At 43.4% G+C, this 24,815-nt stretch overlaps 1 protein-coding gene across 2 annotated transcripts in view; it reads left to right on the top strand.

The window, feature by feature from the left end:
• TANGO6 (transport and golgi organization 6 homolog) overlaps positions 1-24,815 on the top strand; it is a 261,322-nt gene that overhangs the window by 19,124 nt on the left and 217,383 nt on the right. The window contains exons 3-7 of one of the 2 annotated variants that reach the window (XM_009196757.4): positions 2,444-2,560; positions 5,663-5,804; positions 14,714-14,847; positions 17,081-17,243; positions 20,094-20,176. In XM_009196757.4, the coding sequence (XP_009195021.1) occupies positions 2,444-2,560; positions 5,663-5,804; positions 14,714-14,847; positions 17,081-17,243; positions 20,094-20,176 (639 nt within the window). Of the gene's footprint in view, positions 1-2,443; positions 2,561-5,662; positions 5,805-14,710; positions 14,848-17,080; positions 17,244-20,093; positions 20,177-24,815 lie in introns of both variants that reach the window. The other variant, XM_009196756.4, reaches the window with a different exon arrangement.

Genomic DNA, 24,815 nt, shown 5'->3' with positions numbered 1-24,815 from the left:
GGCTGTTTCTTTGAGCCTCTGTTTCTTCTTCTATAAAATGTGTATCGTAATACCTGCCTCAGAAGGTGGTCGTGAGGATTAAGGATAATGTGTGCCAAGTATCTGGCCCAATCTCTAGTAGTGCTCATATAATTCCTACTGATACTAGTATCATGGCTCCCTCATTAAATGCCTGGGAGGATTAAATGAGATAACACGTATAGAGCGCCTGGTACACTCCAGAACTCTATCAATGTTCATTGTTATTTTTAGGTGTTAGGGGTTGCTCTCACTCAGTCAAGTAAGCAGTTGAGCACCCAGACTACAGAAGTTGCTGTGGAGATCATAGACACATAAGACATGGTCCTTTTCTGCAAATAACTCACACGCTGACTGGGGAGATAAGACTTACAGGGATAGGCCGGGCGCGGTGGCTCAAGCCTGTAATCCCAGCACTTTGGGAGGCCGAGATGGGCGGATCACGAGGTCAGGAGATCGAGACCATCCTGGCTAACACGGTGAAACCCCGTCTCTACTAAAAAATACAAAAAACTAGCCGGGCGAAGTGGCGGGCGCCTGTGGTCCCAGCTACTCGGGAGGCTGAGGCAGGAGAATGGCGTGAACCCGGGAGGCGGAGCTTGCAGTGAGCTGAGATCCGGCCACCGCACTCCAGCCTGGGCGACAGAGCCAGACTCAGTCTCAAAAAAAAAAAAAAAAAGACTTACAGGGATGACATAGCAGGAACCACTACCCGGCCATGAGAGGACCACTGGCATCAGCATAGGGACTGGCCAGCGGAAGCTGTTAAGATGTAAATGTCTCAAGGGTCAGTGTGGCCCCCAGGCACAGTGATTCCGCAGCCTCCACAGCCAGGTTTCACAATGTTCATTATCACCTGCCTGTGTCACCCTTGTCCTTGTTCCTTTTCTCTTCTCTCTCCTGCCTGCATTCATAAACGTTTGCCTAAAAGCCACTATCATTCAAGTGTTGGCATGAAATTCTGAGCTCCCTGGGGCCTTTATGTGATAGGAGCAGAGTGCCTCCTCCTTCCGGCGAGGTTATGCATATTGACACTTCTAGCAGCACCTCCTGCCTGCACTTCCCTGAGATAGTGTGATCCAGGTTGACAGGTCTTATTACTGTTACTGAGGCTGAGCTGTGCCCGGGGATCTCAGGCAGGAGAGAGAAATGAAAAGGGAAACACAGAGAAAGAACCAAGTAGGAAGGCAGGAGAAGGAGTTGACAGAGGGGAAACACGCTGGGTGTACATTATGAAGCTGGACAAAGTCCCACCAATAGCTGTGTTCTAAGTAGCACCCATACCTCAGTGTGTGAAACGGTAATGGGCAGAACCCTGACTGTTTGACCCTGAGCAGTAATCATCAAGGAGAATTGTACTGTTATGGCTCAAGGGTACCCCAAAATTGTACCCCTCTTTGCTGCCCAAGTCCCAAATGAATTAAAAGAGAGTTAAGAAGAGTAAGAGAGATGAACAATGTTACCTCTATTGCTCATAAAGGCAAAGCTGGAGGATGTAGCTTATAATTATCATTTTTTGAGACGGAGCCTTGCTCTGTCACCCAGGCTGGAGTTCAGTGGCGCAATCTTGGCTCACTGCAACCTCTGCCTCCTGGGTTCAAGAGCTTCTCCTGCCTCAGCCTCCCGAGTAGCTGGGATTACAGGCATGTGCCACCACACCCAGCTTGCTTACTTGCTTATTTATTTATTTATTTATGAAACGGAGGCTTGCTCTGTTGCCCAGGCTGGAGTGCAGTGGTGCAATTTTGACTCACTGTAACCTCCACCTCCCTGGTTCAAGTGATTCTTGTGCCTCAGCTCCTGAGTAGCTGGGATTACAGGCGCCCGCCACCAGGCCTGGCTAATTTTTGTATTTTTCGTAGAGATGGGGTTTTGCCGTGTTGGCCAGGCTGGTCTTGAACTCCTGACCTCAGGTGATCTGTCCCCCTCAGCCTCCCAAAGTGTTAGGATTACGGGCGTGAGCCACCGTGCCTGGTGGGAGACAAAACAGTGCTCTTCAGAATTAGACACTCTCACTAATCACCCATTTTAAGGAGCACTGGAAAACTGCAGCGCCTTCTGCAGGGGATATGCCTCTGAAAAATACCCAGCAAGAAAGAGCAGAAGAAAATGTGCAGTCACTCTCAAAAGACAGAAGAGGAACGAGCTGAGAGATGCATGCCAAAACCAGCCAATAAGTGAGTTTACTCCACCCTCAGCAGTAAGATCAGTCTCATAACCTGCCCAGAAGTGGAGTGAGCAAGATGGAGAGAGGACCAGGAATGTTTTAGTAGTACAGCTTCCCCCATGTGGAAGGAAATCAAGAGAGGGTAGAAACCTTCCTTCCGCTCCTCTCACAAGTATCTCTGTACAGTGTTGTATAACATTACCTTCTATTGTCTGCCTGGTTTGAATTCCACTAAAGCCAAGTGCATATTTCTTTTAGGTTCTAACTGAAGAGGAAAGAACCCTATCCAGGGGGGCCTTGAGAGACATGTTGGATCAAGTCTATCAGCCCTTAGCAGTCCGGGAACTGCTTATCCTCCAGGGAGGACCACCCCAGGTACTCAGGCCTGGGGACTCTTGGGGGTGACTCATTAATATAATGTGTGGTATGCTGGCTTCCTCTAGAAAATTAAATAACTTTAGTTCCCTATTTAATGATCTAGTTGAGCCTTTTTCATCTTTTAGATCATAAAATGATGTTTATAAAACTAGATGACACTGACCCTTAGGATAATTTAAAAGACCTTTTCTCTAATGAAATGATGGACACTTTTCCCAAGAATATTATGATCGCTTTTTTTAAGACTTATGGCAATTTTATGTGAGATATATTTTATTCATTCTGAAACTAGATCTTCTCTTTTTTTAACTAAAAATTGGCTGTTTGACAAAATGTTCTTTCAGCACAAGTATCTGGACACTAATTCTTTGAATGGATAATGTATTTGAAGTCAAGAAATTAAAACTAGAGATATTATTTGTTCTATTCTTAGTTCCTTTGTTTCAAACATATAGTAGTATATATTCTGCTAGGGATAAGATAGTTTCTTTGTTTTCTTAAAAATAATGTTTATCTGGGGCCAGGTGCAGTGGCTCACACCTGTAATCCCAGCACTTTGGGAGGCCGAGGTGGGTGGATCACCTGAGGCCAGGAGTTCAAGACAAGCTTGACTAACATGGAGAAACCCTGTCTCTACTAAAAATACAAAATTAGCTGGGCATGGTGATGCATGCCTGTAATCCCAGCTACTCGGGAGGCTGAGGCAGGAGAATCGCTTGAACCCAAGAGATGGAGGTTGCAGTGAGCTGAGATCGTGCCATTGCACTCCAGCCTGGGCAACAAGAGTGAAACTCCGTCTCAAAAAAAAAAAATGTTTATCTGAAATGATTTAATTTGATGATATAGATGGAATTGTCTGTTTGCTTTTAGTACCTACATTTTAGTTATGAATCTAGGTGTGTAAAGAGTGAGGAGCCAGTGAGGCACCGTGGCTGACACCTGTAAACCCAGCACTTTGGCAGGCTGAGGCAGGAGGATCACTTGAGGTCAGGAGTTTGAGGCCAACGTGGGCAACATAGCAAGACCCCTGTATCTACAAAAGATAAAAAAGAAGTAGCCAAGTGTGGTAGCATGCACCTGTAGTTCCAGCTACTCTGGAAGCTGAGGTGGGAGGATTCCTCAGGACCAGAAAGTTGAGACTGCAGTGAGCTGTGATCGGGCCACTGCACTTTAGTCTGGGCAACAGAGTGAGACCTTGTCTTTAAAAAAAAAGAAAAGAAAAAGAGTGAGAAGCCAAAGGAATTAGCTGTAGGTCAGGAGCAAGGACCAGCTGAAGCTGGCTACAAAGATATCTCCTAATTGAGTAATTTTCATCTCATCCTTATAATCTTACTGTAAGCCTTCCATCAGGCCTCTCTGGGATTCAACCCCTGTGTGCAGGTGTTTGAATTTGTAAACCTTTCCATTCTTCAGGTTTCTTACCCATAAGATAGGGATAATCACAATGCCTTCCTTGTAAGTCCCTTTTGAGATTATATGGGAGTTACTTATGATGTGCCTGGCACACCATAATCCCTCAGTAAATGGTAATAATTCACTAAAAGAGAGAGGGCAGGAGAGTTAGGATGAAATATTTCTGTTACTATTTTTGATGCTTACATACTTAAATGCAGTGGTTGACAGCAACATGATCAATGTTCTAGCCCAAAATAAGGGCTAGAACATTAAAACTGCAGCGTCTTCTGCAGGGGATAGGCCTCTGAAAAGTACCCAACAAGAAAAAGCAGAACAAAATATGCAGTCACTCTCAAAAGATAGAAGAGGAACGAGCTGAGAGGTGTATGCCAAAACCGGCTAATAAGTGAATTTAGTCCATCCTCAACAATAAGGGACACCAAGTCTGTTCACAGTGGCTCCACAGAACTCCCAGAAAGGAGCCCTTGAAGAAATCCAGCTCTTTCTTGCAGATCACACTGGAGCAGGAAAGAAATACAAAAGAAATCTGGCCAGGCGCGGTGGCTCACGCCTGTAATCCCAGCACTTTGGGAGGCTGAGGCGGGCGGATCATGAGGTCAGGAGATTGAGACCATCCTGGCTAACACAGTGAAACCCCGTCTCTACTAAAAATACAAAAAAAAAATTAGCTGGGTGTGGTGGCAGGCACCTGTAGTCCCAGCTACTCCGGAGGCTGAGGCAGGAGAATGGCGTGAACCCTGGAGGCGGAGGTTGCAGTGAGCTGAGATCGTGCCACTGCACTCCAGCCTGGGCGACAGAGTGAGACTTCGTCTCAAAAAAAAAAAAAAAAAAAAGAAATCCAACTATTTCTTGGAACTGTGTCACAGGAATCAGAGTTGCTAATGCCACAGAGGCAAGGGCTGGAGTGCTCCCTCCCTATTGTGAACCACCCTCTTAGTGGCAAATAATGTTCATAAGAATCTTCCTTGGAAGCTGGGTTTGATTGTCAGGGCTACATTCAGAGATGGGTTGCATTAACCTTGTGTTCCCAAGATCTACATTTTAATTGCTAATGCATTTGTCTGTTTATGAGTTTGAAATTTCATTGCTTTTCCACTGTTTTTTACTTTCTTAAAAGTAATGCAGAAGAAGGTTTTGTAAAGTTTTTTTTTGTTTGTTTTTTGTTTTTTAAGGAAAAAATGTTGCTCTTTTGAAGTCTGTATAGCACGCTGTAAATTGTCAGTGTGACTCAGGACTTTTAAAAAATAATGTCTAGCTGGGCATGGTGGCTCACGCCTGTAATCCCAGAACTTTGGGAGGCTGAGGTGGGTGGATCACCTGAGGTCAGGAGTTTGAGACCAGCCTGACTAACATGGTGAAACCCCGTCTGTACTAAAAATACAAAAAGTACCCAGGCATGGTGACGCGTGCCTGTAATCTCAATGACTCAGTAGGCTGAAGCAGGAGAATTGCTTGAACTCAGGAGGTGGAGGTTGCAGTGAGCCAAGATTGTGCCACTGTACTCCAGCCTGGGTGACAAGCGTGAAACTCCATCTCTAAATAAATAAATAAATCTACATATCATAGCTATTTCTTCTTCTTCTCCTTTTTTTTTTTTTTTTTTAAACAGGCATGAGCCACTGTTCCCGGCCATCATATCTATTTCAGTGACATTCAGAATTCACACCTTCTTCTTTTTCTCAGTCCTGCACAGATGTGAAGACACAGCTGAGGTGTCGGGCCCCAGCTTGGCTTCGGCGTCTATGTGGACAGCTGCTCTCTGAAAGGTTAATGAGGCCTAATGGTGTTCAGGCAGTAGTCCGGGGCATTTTGGAAGGAGCAGGTGGTAAGAAATAAAATGTTTCTGTGACTTTGGTATCTGTTTTCCTTTGAGTCAGAGTCTGAGGTGAATTATTGGTCTTTAGTATTTACCTTTAAAACCTGACTGAAACTCAACTATGTCCTTGCAGGGATTGAACAGGTTAGACTTAGAGGTCCTTAATGAATTTCTTTTCCAAAGAAACCAATTCTCTTGCTCTTTTCCTAAAACACTTGTGATACACTGCCTATTTGAATGAACAATATTGTAAGCCATTTCAAATAATTTATAATATCCGGGGAAAACATTACACAGAAAGTTGAAGTAAAAACCCTAAAGTAAATGTTAAATAAAGCTAGGTGTGGGCTGGGCATGGTGGCTCACGCCTGTAATCCCAGCACTTTGGGAGACCAAGGCAGGCGGATCACTTGAAGTCAGGAGTTCAAGACCAGCCTGGCCAACATGGTGAATCCCCGTCTCTACTAAAATTCAAAAATTAGCCTGGCTTGATGGCGGGTGCCTAACCCCAGCTACTTGGGAGGCTGAGGCAGGAGAATCGCTTGAACTTGGGGGGTGGAGGTTGCAGTGAGCCAAGATTGTGCCACTTCACTCCAGCCTAGGTGACAGAGTGAGACTTCGTCTCAATAATAATAATAATAAAACTGGGTGTGGTGGCTCACACCTGTAATCCTAGCACTTTGGGAGCCTGAGGCAGAAGGACTGTCTGAGGCCAGGAGTTCAAGAGCAGCCTGGGCAACATAGCAAGACTCTGTTTCTACAAAAAATAAAAAAAAATAGCCAGGTATGGTGGTGCCCACCTGTGGTCCCAGCTACTTGGGAGGCCAAGGCAGGATGATCACTTGAGCCCAGGAGTTCGAGGCTATAGTGAGCCAATGTCATGGCACTGCATTCAAACCTGGGCAAAAAAAGCAAGACCCTGTCTCAAAAAAAAAAAAAGTGAAATGTAAAATAATTTTCTTGAAGCCAGAAATACCTTTGAGAAATACCATTGAGACGCAAACTTTGTGATGAAGTTTTAGAGTCATTTCTCCAATTATACTAAGTTCTCATTAATAGGAAAAAAGTCAATGCTAAGCATGGTAGTAGTTTTTAATTTAAATATTTTTTGTTTTATTTTTTAGAGAAAATTAGACATGTACATCATTTAAAGTCAAATAGTTATGTGAGACTAATAGTGAAAAATAGCAGTCCTTGGTACCATTCCAATCCATTTCCCATCTCTGGAAGCAACCACTTTGAACTCTTCCAGTGAGTTTTTTCTGGTATTTACCTGTATTTTTTTTTTTTTTTTTTTTTTCCCATGACGGAGTCTTGCTCTTTCACCCAGGCTGGAGCGCAGTGGCGCAATCTTGGCTCACTGCAACCTCCGCCTCGCGGCTTCACGCCATTCTCCTGCCTCAGCCTCCTGAGTAGCTGGGACTACAGGCGCCCACCACCACGCCCGGCTAATTTTTTATATTTTTAGTAGAGACGGGGTTTCACCGTGTTAGTCAGGATGGTCTCGATCTCCTGACCTCGTGATCCGCCCGCCTCGGCCTCCCAAAGTGCTGGGATTACAGGCGTGAGCCACTGCGCCTGGCCATTTACCTCTATATTTCTAATATATGGGAATTCATAATTTTTTCAGTTTCAGGCATCATGTATCTACCTCTCACCATGAGTGGAAGAGGATCTTGTTCTCTTTCATAACAATGGCATCATTCCCCTAAGTACATTTGTATTTTCCCATCTCCTTAGTATATTTATATCTCAGTTTTGGTTAGATCAATATTCAGTATTTATATTACTGTAACTCTGTAATTATTATTTACAGCTGAGCTATGTTGTATATTATGTTTACTTTCTTTTTTTTACATACTCTTTTGTACTTCCTGAAGTTAATCTTTTTTTTTTTTGGTACATCTGATTAGTTTTCTATGTGCTTATCACTAATCTTTTCTCAAGCTCTCCCTCTTTTGTTTAAATCTCCTTTTAATACATTCAAAAACATCAAAAAGGCTGGGCACGGTGACTCATGCCTATAATCCCAACACTTTGGGAGGCCAAGGCAGGTGGATCATTTGAGCTCAGGAGACCAGCCTGGGCTACATGGTGAAACCCCATCTCTACCAAAAATACAAAAATTAGCTGGGTGTGGTGGTGCGCACCTGTGGTCCCAGCTACTCAGGAGGCTGAGGCAGGAGGATTGCTGGAGCTCTGGAAGTTGTGGCTTTAGTGAGCCATGATCACACCACTGCACTCCAGCCTGGGTGGCAGAGCGATGTTCTCTCTCAAACAAGCAAACAAAAACTCACCAGATATTCTATCAGTTTTATCTTCTTGGAAACATCTTTCTCTGGATTTTCTGACCTGCTTTACTCTATCCTGGTTACCTTCTACTCAGCTGCCATCGAAGGATCCCCTTCACCTTTATCCTGGTGAACACTTTGCCTTTTTTGTGTGTTCAGTCCCTTATCTCCCTTATCCCATGCCTGTTTCCTATTGTTACTGCAACAACTTACTACAAACTTAGTGGCTTTTTTACAGAAATGGCATTTAAACTGAGCCCTGAAGGCTGAGTTGGAATTAACTAGCTGAAGAGTGAGGGAAGATAGTTATAGGCAGAGAGAGTAGCATATATGAGGAACTGAAGTAGGAATGAGCATAGTGCTTCTGAGGATATCTCCATGTGGGTAGAGTAATGAGGGCAGAGTACAGCTAGAGTGGTGTGCATTGAGCAGGGATGGTGGCTGGGGGCCACCTTAGGGAGGCCTGATAGGCTGAGTTCAGGATGTTGAACTTTATTCTGAGGGAAATGTGAAACCATTAACAGGTTTTAAGAAAGAGAGAACATGATCAAATCTGTAGTTTAGAAATATCTATCTGGAGGTATTGTGAAGAATGGATTGGGTAAAAGCAGAAGCAGGGAGATCAGTTAAAAGGCAGAATCTGAGGAATCACGGAGGCTTGGATTAGTGCAGTGGCCGTGGAAATGGAGAGAAACGAAGGGGTTTGAGAGATATTTAAGGAGGAGAGTTGCCAAAACTTAATGAAGGGCTGGATATGTGGGGAAGAAGGAAGAGAGCTAGAAGAATAAATCTTGACTTCATTTTTGGCATAGTTAATGTACCTTGGTCCTATCAGACAAAAGTGAGGTCAGTGTGGTTGGCAGACATTGGTAGATTTGGTCTAGAGTGGCTATAATATTACCTTCCCTCAGTTCTCCCCACAGTGGCTTCTAGGGCCAATGAAATGAGAAATGGTCAGTTACCCATAAGAAGTTGTCCCCTAGAAACAGGTCTTTGCACCTTCCTTTTCCAAGAAGGGTTAGATCTCACTTAAGGGCATGCAGATTGGAGAGGTGCTATAAGAAAATCAGAACCCGGCCGGGCGCGGTGGCTCAAGCCTGTAATCCCAGCACTTTGGGAGGCCGAGACAGGCGGATCTCGAGGTCAGGAGATCGAGACCATCCTGGCTAACACGGTGAAACCCCGTCTCTACTAAAAAGTACAAAAAACTAGCCGGGCGAGGTGGCGAGCGCCTGTAGTCCCAGCTACTCCGGAGGCTGAGCCAGGAGAATGGCGTAAACCTCAGGTGGAGCTGCAGTGAGCAGAGATCCGCCACCCGCGACTCCAAGCCTGGTGATAGAGCGACTCCGGCCCAAAAGAAAACTGTATCCTCTTTTTCCTATGAGTTCCCCCAACTTGTGCATGTATATATTTCTTGTTATCTATTCATACCTTGTTTCTTTCCCAAAATGGTTTGAGGCAGGTTTATATTTGCCATTTCTGGTGGTCTTTATTTCTTTTTATCGTGACTGGGTACCAGTGCAAATTTCTGCCTTGAACTTAGTTACCATTTCTTATAGTGTAGGTCTACTGGCAATGAATTTTGTTTTGTTTTGTTTTGTTTTGAGACAGAGTTTCGCTCTTGTTGCCCACGATCTCGGTTCACTGCAACCTCTGCCTCCTGGGTTCAAGCGATTCTCCTGCTGCAACCTCCCAAGTAGCTGGGATTACAGGTGGCTGCCACCATGCCCGGCTAATTTTTTTTGGCCTGGCTAACTTTTTGTATTTTTAGTAGAGATGGAGTTTCACCATGTTGGCCAGCCTGGTGTTGAACTCCTGACCTCAGGTGATCCACCTGTCTTGGCCTACAGGCACACAGCACCACACCTGGCTAATTTTTGTGTTTTTAGTAGAGACGGGGTTTTGCCATGTAGGCCAGCCTGGTCTTGAACTCCTGACCTCAGGTGATCCACCTGCCTTGGCCTCCCAAAGTGCTGGGATTACAGGTGTGAGCCACTGCACCTGGCCTGGCAATTAATTTTCTAGCTTTTGTTTGTCTCAAAAAGTCTAGTTCATTTTCCTTTTTGAAATATATTTTTTGTTGGGTATAGAAATCTAGGTTAACATTTATTTTTTCTTTTTTTTTTTTTTGAGACTGAGTCTGGCTCTGTCGCCCAGGCTGGAGTGCAGTGGCCGGATCTCAGCTCACTGCAAGCTCCGCCTCCCGGGTTTACGCCATTCTCCTGCCTCAGCCTCCCGAAGTGCTGGGATTACAGGCTTGAGCCACCGCGCCCGGCCAACATTTATTTTTTCTTTTAGTACTTTTAAGATATTCCGTTATCTTCTGGCTTGGGTCATTTCTGACAAGAAGTCTGCTATCGGCCGGGCACGGTGGCTCAAGCCTGTAATCCCAGCACTTTGGGAGGCCGAGACGGGCGGATCACGAGGTCAGGAGATTGAGACCATCCTGGCTAACACGGTGAAACGCCGTCTCTACTAAAAATACAAAAAACTAGCCGGGCGAGGTGGCAGGCGCCTGTAGTCCCAGCTACTCGGGAGGCTGAAGCAGGAGAATGGCGTAAACCCGGGAGGCGGAGCTTGCAGTGAGCTGAGATCCGGCCACTGCACTCCAGCCTGGGTGACAGAGCGAGACTCCGTCTCAAAAAAAAAAAAAGAAGAAGTCTGCTATCATTCTTATCTTTGTTCCTCTGTAAATGATATACTGTTTTTCCCTCTTTTAAGATTTTTCTCTTATGGCTGGTTTTTAGAAATTTGATTATGATATACCTTGGTGTGGTGTTGGTTTCTTTTTGTTTTTTTCTGCTTTTTGGAGCTGTGGGTTTATAGTTTTGCCATATTTGGAAATTTCTCAGACATTATCTTCAAATATTTTTCTCTGTACACCGCTCAGATCTCTCTTTCTGAGATTTGAATTACACCAAATATTATGTTTAATGTTGTCCTGCAAATAACTAATGCTCTTTTTGTGTGTGTGTCTTTTTTTCTCTATGTCTTTTTTATTTTTCTCTTTTAAAATTTTTTTTTCCCAGAGACAGGGTCTTGCTCTGTCTCCCAGGCTGGAGTGCGGTGGCATGATCTTGGCTCACTGCAACTTCCGCCTCCCAGGTTCAAACAATTCTTGTGCCTCAGCCTTCTGAGCAACTGGGATTACAGGCATGCACCACCACACCCAGGTAATTTTTGTATTTTTAGTAGGGACAGGGTTTCGCCATATTGCCCAGGCAGGTCTTGGACTCTTGGTCTCAAGTGAGCCACCTACCTTGGCCTCCCAAAGTGCTGAGACTACAGGCATGAACCACTGTGCCTGGCCAAGGACAAATTTTAATGGTTGTCTTAATGGGCCGGGTGCAGTGGCTCATGCCTGAAATTCCAGCACTTTAGGAGGCCAACGTGGGCCGATCACGAGGTCAGGAGTTTGAGACCAGCCTGGCCAACATGGTGAAGCCCCGCCTCTACTAAAAATACAGAAAATTAGCTGGGTGTGGTGGTGCATGCCTGTAGTCCCAGCTACTCGGGAGGCTGAGGCAGAAGAATTGCTTGAACCCGGGAGGGGGAGGTTGCAGTGAGCTAAGATCACACCACTGCATTCTATCCTGGATGACAGAGTAAGACTGTCTCAAAAAAAAAAAAAGTAAATAAAGTTGTCTTAATGGTCTTGTCTTCTAATTCTGTTATCTCTGTGTTATCTCTGTTTTTTGGGGTCTGTTCTATTGGTTTCTTTCTTTTTTTTTTTTTTGAGACGGAGTCTTGCTGTGTCACCCAGGCTGGAGTGCAGTGGCACAATCTTTGCTCACTGCAACCTCCACCTCCCAGGTTCAAGAGATTCTCCTGCCTCAGCCTCCCAAGTAGCTGGGACTACAGGTGTGCATCCTCATGCCCAGCTAATTTTTGTATTTTTAGTAGTGACAGGGTTTCACCATGTTGGCCAGGCTGGTCTTGAACTCCTGACCTCAGGTGATCCGCCCGCCTTGGACTCCCAAAGTTCTGGGATTACAGACATGAGCCACCGCCCACAGCCTGTTCTGTTGATTTTTTTCTTCTAATTATAAGCCATATTGTTTTCCTTCGTTGCATGCCTGGTAATTTTTTTTTTTTTTTTAGATGTTATTCACATACCATAGAAGTCACTTTTTATTTTTTATTTATTTATTTTTTTGAGACAGAGTCTCACTCTGTCGCCTAGGCTGGAGTGCAGTGACGCAATCTCAGCTCACTGCAATCTCCCAGGCTGGAGTGCAGTGGCGCGATCTCGGCTCACTACAACTTCCGTCTCCCGTGTTCAAGAGATTCTCTTGCCTCAGCTTCCCGAGTACCTGGGACTACAGGTGCATGCCACCACACCCAGCTAATTTTTAAAAAAATTTTTAGTAGAGATGGGGTTTCACCATGTTGGCCAGGCTGGTCTTGGACCCCTGACCTCAGGTGATCCACCTGCCTCGGCCTCCCAAAGTGCTGGTATTACAGGAGTGAACCACCACACCCGGCCAGAAGTCACTTTTTTTTTAAAGAGTACAGTTTGGTGGTGTTTAGTATATTCACAGAGTTGTGCAATCATCACCAATATCTATTTCCAGAACATTTTTATCAACCCTCTCCCCATATCCCCCCAAAGAAGCCCTCATACTCACTAGCAATCACCACTCCTCATTCTCCCCTCCTCTCAGACTCTGGTAAGTACTAGTTCACTTCCTGGTGTCTTTGGATTTACCCGTATTGGCATTTCATACAATATATGGTTTTTGCGTCTGGCTTCCTTTACTTCACATAATGTTTTTGAGGTTTATTCATGTTGTTTGTTTGTTCGTTTGTTTTTGAGATGGAGTTTTGCTGTTGTTACCCAGGCTGGAGTGCAATGGTGTGATCTCAGCTTACCACAGCCTCCTTCTCCCAGGTTTAAGCGATTCTCCTGCCTCAGCCTCCCAAGTAGCTGGAATTACAGGCACGTGTCATCACACCTGGCTAATTTTTGTATTTTTAGTAGAGGCGGGGTTTCACCATGTTGGCCGGGCTGGTCTCAAACTCCTGACCTCAGGTGATCCACCTGCCTCGGCTTCCCAAAGTGCTAGTGTGAGCCACTGCACCCAGCCAAGGTTTAGTCGTGTTATAACATGAATGAATCAGTCCTCCATAAACATTATTCCTTTTTACGACTAAATAATATTTCCTCATATGGATATGCCTGGTAATTTTTGACTGGATGCTGAACATTTTTATTTTACATTGCTGAGTGCCAGATTTTTATATTCCTTGGTTGGACTTTGTTCTGGAATGCAGTTAAATTACTTATAATTAGTTTAGTTCATTTGATCCTGGCTTTTCAGCTGTGTTAGTGTGGTTCTACAGCAACCTTTAAGGTAATTTAACCCCTTATTGTATTATACTAAGTGTATTGTACTAAGTGTAACAATACAGATTGTACTAAGACAATACACTTCTGAGAATTCTAGTTGTTGCCCTGTGTATTAGGAGATCCTCCCAGGCTGGCTAGTGGGAACACAACTATTCCCAGCCATTATGAACCATGGGGGTTGTTCCCACCTACTCCTTTCTGTTGGTTATTGCCCCAGGCTTTGGTATTTTCCTCACACATACAGGTATCATACTCTACCAAAGACCTGAGAAAGGACCCTTTTGCAGATCTTTGGAACTCTCTCTATGTGTAACTTCCTCCTCTGTGGTATTTTTTGCCCTGAAAATTCCAGCTGCGTTGGCCTCCCTGAACTCTGAACTATGTTTCTTCCACTCACCAAGATGCCAGGCTTCATTTGGGCTGCTCTTGCTATCGCCTGAAAACTCTCCAGGCGGTGAACAAGGGCAGTTGTCAGGCTCAGTTTGTTTGCTTCCCTTCTCTCAGGGATCAGTGCCTTGGGCTGCTTGTTGTGCATTGTCTGGAAACCATTGTTTATATATTTTGTCCAATTTTATAATTGCTTAAGATGGTAAAGTAATTCTGGTCCCTGTCACTCTACGGCTGTGGCTTAAGACAGTTTAGATGAAATGATACATACAAGGAGACAGAATAATAATAATAGTAATAAACATGGTGAAGCTAGTATTCTAGTTATATGAATAATATCATTATAGTGACTAAGTGCTAGTTTTCCTCTGAATTTCCCAGAAACTAGCATCAAAAGGAAAGTATAGGCTGGGCACGGTGGCTCATGCCTGTCATCACACCACTTTGGAGGCCCAGGTGGGCAGATCACCTTGAGGTCAGAATTCGAGACCAGCCTGGTCAACATGGCAAAACCCCGTCTGTACTAAAAATAGAAAGAAATTACCTGGGCATGGTGGTGTATGCCTGTAATCCCAGCTACTCGGGAGGCTGAGGCAAGAGAATCTCTTGAACCTGGGAGGCAGAGGTTGCAGTGAGCTGAGATCATGCCACTGCATTCCAGCCTGGGCGACAGAACAAGACTCTGTCTCAAAAATATAATAATAAACAAATATGAAATAACATAAAAAGGAAAGTATAGAAGGGTAGATTATCTTATAGAAAAAAATAAGCTATTTTCAATAGAGAAGATAAATGCATTTTACCCTGAATTTTAAGACAAATGTGTTATGTGGGACCTTCTGTGGGGATTTGCTGTGAGCTGCTGACATCTCTCTCCATTGTACCAGCAGGGGCAGCTGGTGGAAGTGATGCTGAGGCGACGGCTGCTGACTGGAAGAAGTGTGACCTGATCGCAACGATTTTGGCCTCTTGTCCCCAGCAGTCTCTTTCACCAGAGAGTTACTACCGGGACATCTGCCCCCAGGTACATCATTTTGTTTCTGTTGACCATTTGAGGATTATCAGCTTATGTACAGAAAGAGGACTTTTAATGTTCCTCTAGGATTGAGATAAAAGCAGTATAATATTTAAGTTTATTGTTTAGTGAGGAGTCTTCTTAATAAATGAATAAAAACCTGTGGAAGAGACTGACTTAATTGTTCAGTTTAAGAACGGCGAGGCCAGGCGCAGTAGCTCACACCTGTATTCCCAGCACTTTGGGAGGCCGAGGTGGGCGGATCACCTGAGATCGGGAGTTCGAGACTAGCCTGACCAACATGGAGAAACCCCGTCTCCAGTAAAAAAAAAGCAAAATTAGCTGAGTGTGGTGGCACATGCTTGTAATCCCAGCTACTTAAGAGGCTGAGGCAGGAGAACTGCTTGAACCCCGGAGGTGGAGGTTGCCGTGAGCCGAGATTGAGCCATTACACTGCAGCCTGCGCGACAAGAGCGAAACTCCGTCTCAAAAAAAAAAAAAAAAGAATGCCTTACCACTATTGAATGATTGGCCCAGCTCGCTCTCAAGTTTCATCTTGTTCATTATCTTTTCTCTCCATGTGTTTTTAATTAGTTTTTTTCCTCTGAGTTTTTTCTTACTGCACAGGAATGGAACTCAAGTATAATATTGGTAGATATTTAAAGGTAGATATTAAATAAACAAGGTAAATTAACATGGCAAACAATTTAAAAAGCATACAAGAGTAAACCAAAATCTAAGTCTCCCATTCCTGTTCTCCAGTCCCTCGGAGGTAGTCACTGCTATGAATTTCTTTCCAGAGATATTCTGTGTATTATGCATATACCATCATATGTGTACATGTTAATGTATATGTGTATTAACGTGTATGTGCATACACACGTACATTAACATATACACATATGATGGTAAAATTAATGCTAATTCTTTTTTTTGAGAGAGAGTTTTGCTCTTGTTGCCCAGGCTGGAGTGCAATGGCGAGCTTTCGACTCACCACAACCTCCACCTCCCGGGTTCAAGCAATTCTCCTGCCTCAGCCTCCTGAGTAGCTGGGATTACAGGCATGCGCCACGAGGCCTGGCTAATTTTGTATTTTTAGTAGAGATGGAGTTTCTCCATGTTGGTCAGGCTGGTCTCGAACTCCCAACCTCAGGTGATCCACCCAAAGTGCTGGGATTACAGGCGTGAGCCACCACACAAGGCCAGTGCTAATTTGTATCTAAATGATAGCATGCAGCATGCTCTCTTTCATTTTGCTTTTTTTCATTGATAGTGTACTTTGGCCAGGTACAATGGCTCACTCCTGTAATCCCAGCAGTTTGGGAGGCTGAGGCGGGCAGATCACTTGAGGACAGGAGTTCGAGACCAGCCTGGCCAACATGGAGAAACCCTGTCTCTACTAAAAATACAAAAATCGGCCAGGTGTGGTGGTGCACGCCTGTAGTCCTAGCTACTCAGGAAGCTGAGGATAGAGAATCACTTGAACCCGGAAGGCAGATGTTGCAGTGAGCCGAGTTCACACCAATGCACTCCAGCCTGGATGACAGAGCGAGATTCCATGTAAAAAAAAAGAAAAAAAATAGTGTACCTTGGAGATCATTTCATTCATTTTCATGGGTACATGATATTTCGTCATATTTATGTACTATAATTTATTATAGTACATTGCTATTGATGGACATTTGAGTTCTTTCCATTCTTTTTCTATTACAAATTACACTACAGTTAATATCCCTAAGTCTTTGTACATAACTACCAGAATTACCACAGGAAAAATTCCTAGAATTGAAATTATTGGTTCAAAGGTTTTATGCATTTAAATTTTTGATTGATATGCTTTATGTACCTATTTTCCAACATTTTTACCCACACAATGTGTTACAAAGTTTTTGATCTTTCCTAATCTGATACATGAAAAATGTGGAAGGAGTTTTCTTAATTAATACTCCCTATGCGTGTGCCTAAAATGAGCCTGTATTTTATAAATTTGATAAAATAATAAAAACACTGCAAGTATGAGGGATGGGCAAAACAAATTTTTAATTAAAAATAAAAACACTGCCTGTTCAGCTCTCTTACCCTTTGATCCTGGGTATGTTAAATTAAGAAAAGAATTCTGTTGAATCAGTGTTATTGAAGTGAGTTTATTTTTTTTGGCTTAAAAAATTCATGCTTTTTCTTTTTAGTTACTGTCATATTCCTTGCAAAAAACTGGCATTTACTTCTTGTAATATTTTTGTAGGTTCTGGATTTATTTCACTTTCAGGATAAATTGACAGCACGACAGTTTCAGAGAGTTGCCACCACTACCTTTATAACTTTGTCAAGAGAACGCCCACAATTGGCAGCAAAGTATTTGCTCCAGCCAGTGTTAGCTCCTCTTCATCGATGTTTGAGTACAGCAGGTAAAGGAGGAAGTGTGGTGGTTGGGTGTGCCTCTAAAGGACCTTCTTCAGTATTTTATGTTTAAATGATTTAAATCTGTGTTATTTCAGTGTCTTTAGTTTTCCTTCCCCTCCCCGCAACTTGTTATTTTGAGAAATTCACTTACAAGTTTCAAGAAGAGTATACTGGGCCGGGCACGGTGGCTCATGTCTGTAATCCCAGCACTTTGGGAGGCCGAGGTGGGCGGATCACGAGGTCAGGAGATAGAGACCACGGTGAAACCTACTTGGGAGGCTGAGGCAGGAGAATGGCCTGAACCCGGGAGGCGGAGCTTGTAGTGAGCCGAGATCCAGCAACTGCACTCCAGCCTGGGCGACAGAGTGAGACTCCGTCTCAAAAAAAAAAAAAAAGAGATCACCTAGACTGAATAACTTTACATTTTGGCCACATTTGTTTTATCTTTCTCTCTTTCTGCACATATAAACGTATCTTTTCTGAAGCATTTGAGAGTTAGTTGCAGACATCACAACACTTCACCCCTAAATAATTCAGTATGCATCTCCAAAGAAAAATGTCAGTCTCCTACATAACTGCAATGCAATTACCACACCCAGGAAATTTAACATTTATATAATATGCTGTGATATAATATATAAATTCCATTCAAACTTCTCTAATTTTTTCAATAATTTCTTTTAGAGCTGTTTTTTTAAAATCCAAAGTTCAATCAAGAATCATAGCTGGGCATGGTGGCTAATGCTTGTAATCTCAGCACTTTGGGAGGCTTAGGCAGGCAGATTGCTTGAGCCCAGGAGTTCAAGACCACTTGGGCAACATGGCAAAACTCCATCTTAACCAAAAAACAATGTAAAAATTAGCCAGGCGTGGTGGCAAGCACCTATAGCCCCAGCTACTTGGGAGGCTGAGGTGGGAGGATCGCTTGAGCCTGGGAGATTGAGGCTGCAGTGAGCCATAATCACGCCTCTGCACTTTAGCCTGGGTGACAGAGTGTGACCCTTGCTCAAAAAAAAAAAAAAAATATATATATATATGTATATATATGTAAAATAAAACTATGTCTAAATAAATAGAAAGACATTGTAAAACTTAAAAAACTTTTTAAAAATTTTTGTTTTTTATAGAGTTGGGGTCTTCCTATATTGTCCAGGCTGGTCTGGAACTCCTGGGCTCAAGTGATCTTCCTGCTTGAGCCTCCAAAAGTGCTGGGATTGCTGAGGCGGGAGGATCACTTGAGCCCAGGAGTTTGCGACCAGGCTGGGTAACATAATGAGAACCTGTCTTTAGAAAACATTTTAAAAATTAGGTGGGCGTGTTGGTGCACGCCTGTATTCCCAGCTGCTCAGGAAGCTGAGGTAGGAGGATCACTTGAGCCCAGGAGGTTGAGGCTTCAGTGAGCCATGATTGCACAGTTCCACTCCAAAACCTGGGTTATAGAGCAAGACCCTGTCTCAAATAAATAAAAATAAAATATAACTATTTTAAAACTTTTTGAAGGGAAATTTTAAAACACATGCTATAGAGATTATATAATGAACTCTTATGTACCTATCACCTAGATACAACTATTAACTCTGCCATTTTCTTTCTTTTTTTTTTTTTTGAGACAGAGTCTCGCTCTGTCACCCAGGCTGGAGTGCAGTGACGCGATCTCAGCTCACTGCAACTCCGCCTCCCAGGTTTACGCCATTCTCCTCCCTCAGCCTCCCGAGTAGCTGGGATTACAGGCGCCCACCACCATGCCCAGCTAAATTTTTTTTGTTGTTTGTTTGTTTGTTTTGAGACGGAGTCTTGCTCTGTCACCCAGGCTGGAGTACAGTGGTATAATCTCAGCTCACTGCAACCTCAGCCTCCCGGGTTCAAGCGATTCTCCTGCCTCAACCTCCTGAGTAACTGGGATTACAGGCGCAGGCCACCACGCCTGGCTAATTTTTGTATTTTTATTAGAGATGGGGTTTCACCATGTTGGTCAGGCTGGTCTCGAACTCCTGACCTCGTGATCCGCCCACCTCAGCCTCCCAGAGTGCTGGGATTACAGGCGTGAGCCACCGCACCCAGACTAATTTTTTGTATTTTTAGTAGAGACAGATTTTATCTGTATTAGCAAGGATGGTCTCGATCTTCTGACCTTGTGATCCACCCACCTTGGCCTCCCAAAGTGCTGGGATCACAGGCATGAGCCACCGCACTTGGCCAACGCTACCATTTTCATTTATCCAATCCCCAATTTTTATTCAATTAAGTTTAAAATGAAAATTCTTTTTTTTTTTTTTTTGAGACAGTGTCTCACTCTGTTGCCCAGGCTTGAGTGCAGTGGCACAATCTCAACTCACTGCAACCTCCGCCTCCTGGGTTCAAGTGATTCTCCTACCTCAGCCTCCTGAGTAGCTGGGACTACAGGCCTGCGCCACCACATCTGGCTAACTTTTTATATTTTTAGTAGAGACCGGGTTTCACCATATTGGCCAGGCTGGTCTCGAACTCCTGACTTTGTGATCTGCTCGCCTCGGCCTCCCAAAGTACTGGGATTACAGGCATGAGCCACAGTGCCTGGCCTAAAATGAAAATTCTAAGTGATAATGTGTTATAGGTTAATTGGCAATGTTGGTGTTTTTTCTTAGTGATATGTAAAATAACAATTCATGTTTATAATCACTGGCATCATATATTCTATGAAATGTGTATGAAGGGTATATTGTTCAATGGTAACCGTGTCAATTTTCTGATCTTAGCTGTTACTTACTGAGCCATCTTTTTAGTAAAACTTTCTTCCTTAGCTTTAATATGTTCTATTCAGTGAGGCACTAAATATGGGTAATTTTGTGTTTTTGTTTTTGTTTTTGTTTTTCTAGAGATTCCAGAGAGTGACATGGTACCAGGAACTATTTTGGTGACAGAAGAAGAACTTAGTAGATGCATTGAAGATGTGTTTAAGGTTGGTAATCTGAGCCACTAATGTTTTTATTGCCTTCTTATTTAAAAATTTTTTTTAAATTTTTTCTTTTTTTGTAAAGATGGGGATCTCTCCACGTTGCCCATTCTGGTCTTGAACTCCTGGCCTCAAGCGATCCTCCTTCCTCAGCCTCTCAAAGTGCTGGGATTACAGGTGTGAGCCACTGCTCCCAGCCTTTTAAAATAATTTTACCTTTTAATTAGCACTTGAAGTATTGGAATAACTAATCTAAAGCTCCAAGCTGTCAGGATCTTTTCACTATGAAAACCAGAAACTATAAGCTGACCTTTTTTAGTCTTTTGTTGTTGTTTTTCCTTTTTGTGGAGAATGAGGTCTCGCTGTATTGTCCAGGCAGGTCTCAAACTCCTGGGCTCAAGCTGTCCTCTTGCCTCTGCCCCCTTAAGAGCTGGGATTACAGACGTGAGCCATTGTGTCTGGCGAGCTGACCTTTTTAAGTGAAAAAACTGATATATTTTTGAAACTCTGTTAATTACATCATTTATTCTAAATGTTGAAATAGTTTAGATTTTCTGACTGGCAAATGCCACTGATGAAAGCATGTCTTTTGAAGAAATTGACATGGAGCGGGGCATGGTAGCTCACACCTGTAATCCCAGCACTTTGGGAGGTTGAGGACGGTGGATCACCTGAGGCCAGCAGTTCAAGACCAGCCTGGCCAATATGGCAAAACCCCATCTCTACTAAAACTACAAGAATTAGCCGGGCGTGGTAGCATGCACCTGTAATCCCAGCTACTTAGGAGGCTGAGACAGGAGAATCGCTTGATCCCAGGAGGCAGAGGTTGCAGTGAGCCAATATTGTGCAACTGCACTCCAGCCTGGGATAGAGCGAGACTCTGTCTCCAAACAAACAAACAAAAAAAGAAATTGATGGGTGTTTTCAGTATTCTAGCCTTCCTAAAAGTGTATGATAATTGAATCTACTTTATAACTTTTGATAGTAATCACTGTCATAACAAATTAAGTCTGAATAAATGATTCCTGCAAATGACTACATAAATATATAACAAGAGTGAAAACTGCTTTTCTATTCATAGGAAGAAAAAAAATGAATGAAAACTAAGAATCTAAGTGTTATGTTCTTTATTATCACAATCTTATAAATATATGTGGTATATGCTTTTGGAAAACAAATGAAATTCATTGTGTTATGGCTAGATGGAATTAGGATAAATATTCTTTAAAGTTTATTTTAGGCCCAGTGTGGTGGCTTATGCCTATAATTCCAGCACTTTGGGAGGCGAAGGCAGTAGGATTACTTGAGGGTAGGAGTTCAAGACCAGCCTGGTCAATATAGTGAGACCTGATCTCTATAAAAAATAAAAATAATAAATAAGGTTTATTTTAATATATTTATAATAATTTACTGCTGAACACTTTTACATTAGAAAACAGCTTTCAAAACTGTATTTCATGTGAAAAAGGTACAGCTGCTTTGGAAAATAGTTTGACATTTTCTCAAAAAGTTAAACATGGAGTTATCATATGCCCAGCAATTCCACTACTAGGTATATACCCAAGAGAAATGAAAACATGTTCATATAGGCTGGACGCAGTGGCTCATGCCTGTAGTCCCAGCACTTTGGGAGGCCGAGGCAGGTGGATCATGAGGTCAGGAGATCGAAACCATCCTGGTTAACACGGTGAAACCCCGTCTCTACTAAAAATACAAAAAAATTAGCCAGGTGTGGTGGCGGGTACCTGTAGTTCCAGCTACTTGGGAGGCTGAGGCAGGAGAATGGCGTGAACCGGGGCGCGGAGCTTGCAGTGAGCCGAGATTGTGCCACTGCACTCCAGCCTGGGCGACAGAGCGAGATTCCGTCTCAAACAGAAAAAAAAGAAAACATGTTCATATGAAAACCTGTACGTGAATTTAGTAGGTAGGACAGGGAGCAATTACAAATAGCACAAGGGATCTTTTGATGAAGGAAAGGTTCTAAACTTGTATTGTGGTGATGGTTTTGCAAATCTGTAAATTTACTAAAATTCACTGAACTGTATATTTAAAATAAATGATTTTATGGTTTTTAAAGTATACTTCAATAAACCAGTTTTATTAAAAAAAAAAAAAAAAAAAAAAAAGACTTGGCACGGTGGCTCACGCCTGTAATCCCAACACTTTGGGAGGCCAAGATGGGCGGATCATGAGGTCAGTAGATCAAGACCATCCTGGCTAACATGGTGAAACCCCGTCTCTACTAAAAATAGAAAAAATTCGCCGAATGTTGTGGCACGCACCTATAGTCCCAGCTACTCAGGAGGCTGAGGCAGGAGAATCACTTGACCCTGGGAGGCAGAGGTTGCAGTGAGCCGAGATTGTACCACTGTACTCCAGCCTGGGTGACAGAGTGAGACTCTGTCTCAAAAATAAATAATAAAAATGGCGGTAGCGGTGGCTCAAGCCTGTAATCCAGCACTTTGGGAGGCAGAGGCGAGGCCCGGGATCCGCAGTCAGGGGTCGAGACCATCCTGGCCAACCCGGTGAAACCCGTCTCTACTAAAAATACAAAAAGAAGCAGTGTGAGCGCCTGTAGTCCCAGCTACCGGAGGCTGAGGCAGGAAGAATAAGTAAGCCGGGGCCGAGGCTTGCAGTGAGCTGAGATCCGGCCACTGCACTCAGTCTGAAGCGACAGAGCGAGACTCCGTCAAAAAAAATAAATAAATAAATAAATAAATAAATAAATAAATAAAAATACAAAGATTAGCTGAATGTGATGGCGCGTGCCTGTAATCCTAGTTACTCTTGAGGCTGAGGCAGAAGTATCATTTGCACCTGGGAGATGGAAGTCGCAGTAAGCTGAGATCGCACCACTGCACTCCAGCCTGGGCAATAGAGCAAGACACTGCCTCAAAAAACGAAAAGATAAAAAATAAAAATAAAGTGTACAGGCACGCCTGTAATCCCAGCACTTTGGGAGGCCAAAGTGGGTGAATTACCTAAGGTAAGGAGTTCGAGACCAGCCTGGCCAATGAAGCGAAACCCTGTCTCTACTAAGAATACAAAAATTAGCTGGGCATGGTGGTGGGCGCCTGTAATCCCAGCTCCCCGGGAGGCTGAGGCAGGAAAAGCATTTGAACCCGGGAGGTTGCGGTCAACCGAGATCGCACCACTGCACTCTGGCTGAGTGACAGAGCAAGACTCTCTCTCAAAATAAATAAATAAATAAATAAATAAATAAATAAATAAGTAAGTAAGTAAAGGTGCAGATCAATGGCTTTTATGTATATTCGTAGGTATGTACAACTGTCATCACGATCGTCTTTAGAACTTTTTATTCCCAAAAAAGAAAACCCTGGCCGGGCACAATGGCTCATGCCTGTAATCCCAGCACTTTAGGATGCCCAGGCAGGGGGATCCCTGAGGTCAGGCGTTCGAGACCAGCCTGACCAACATGACGAAATCCCGTCTCTATTAAAAATATAAAAATTAGCTGGACGTGGTGGCGCACACCTGTAATCCCAGCTACTTGGGAGGCTGAGGCAGGAGAATTGCTTGAACCTGGGAGGCAGAGGTTGCAGTGAGCCGAGATCACGCCACTACACTCCAGCCTGGGTGACAGAGCAAGACTCTGTCTCACAAACAAACAAAAAAAAAAAAGAAAGAAAGAAAGAAAAGAACCCTCCCCACACCACTTAGCCATCACTCTGAAATCTCTCCACCACCAATCCCGCGTCCCCTATAAATAGACAACCACTAACCTGTATTCTCTCTCTCAAGTCTTGCCTATTCTGTACATTTCATATAAATGGAGTTGTACAACATGTTTTTTTTTGTGATTGGCTTCTTTCACTTAGCATGGTATTATCACATGGAGCCATACTTCATTTCTTTTCATTGCCAAATGGTGTTCTCTTGTATTAACGTGCCTCATTTTATCTGTTCATCAGTAAATGGACATTTAGGTTGTTTCCATAATAACCATAATAACATTTTGGCTATTATGAATAATGCTGCTGTGGACATTTATGTATACATTATTGTGTATATTTATGTGTTCATTTCTTTTTGGTATATACCTAGTAATAGAATTGCTGGATAATATAGTAACTCTATGTTTAACTGTTTGAGGCACTTCTAGACTGTTGTCCAAAGTGACTGCACCATTTTACATTCCCATCAGCAGTACATGAGGGTATAAAGTAAATTACATTCTTTCAGATAAGAAGGCAGATAGTTTTGTTTTGCTTTAAGCTTTCTGCATGATACTAGTAGATTCACAGAGAGAAAATGCAAACTCATTCTCCATAGCACTCACTTCATTTCTTTTTTTTTTTTTTTTTTGAGACAGAGTCTCACTCTGTTACCCAGGCTAGAGCGTAGTGGCATGACCTTGGCTGACTGCAACTTACGCCTCCCAGGTTCAAGCGATTCTCTTGCTTCAGCCTCCGCAGTAGCTGGAATTACAGGCACCCACCACCACGCTGAGCTAATTTTTGTATTTTCAGTAGAGACAGGGTTTCACCATGTTTGCCAAGCTGGTCTCAAACTCCTGACCTCAAGCAATCCGCCTGCCTTGGCGTCCCAAAGTGCTGGGATTACAGGCATAAGCTACCGTGCCTGGCCTCACTCACTTTATTTGTAAAGTGGAATGTTTACTACC

This window comes from Papio anubis, chromosome 18 (assembly GCF_008728515.1).
Source record: "Papio anubis isolate 15944 chromosome 18, Panubis1.0, whole genome shotgun sequence".
NCBI lineage: Eukaryota > Metazoa > Chordata > Mammalia > Primates > Cercopithecidae > Papio > Papio anubis.
The sequence above is the reverse complement of the archived record's forward strand: the minus strand, read 5'-3'. Positions and strand labels throughout refer to the sequence as shown.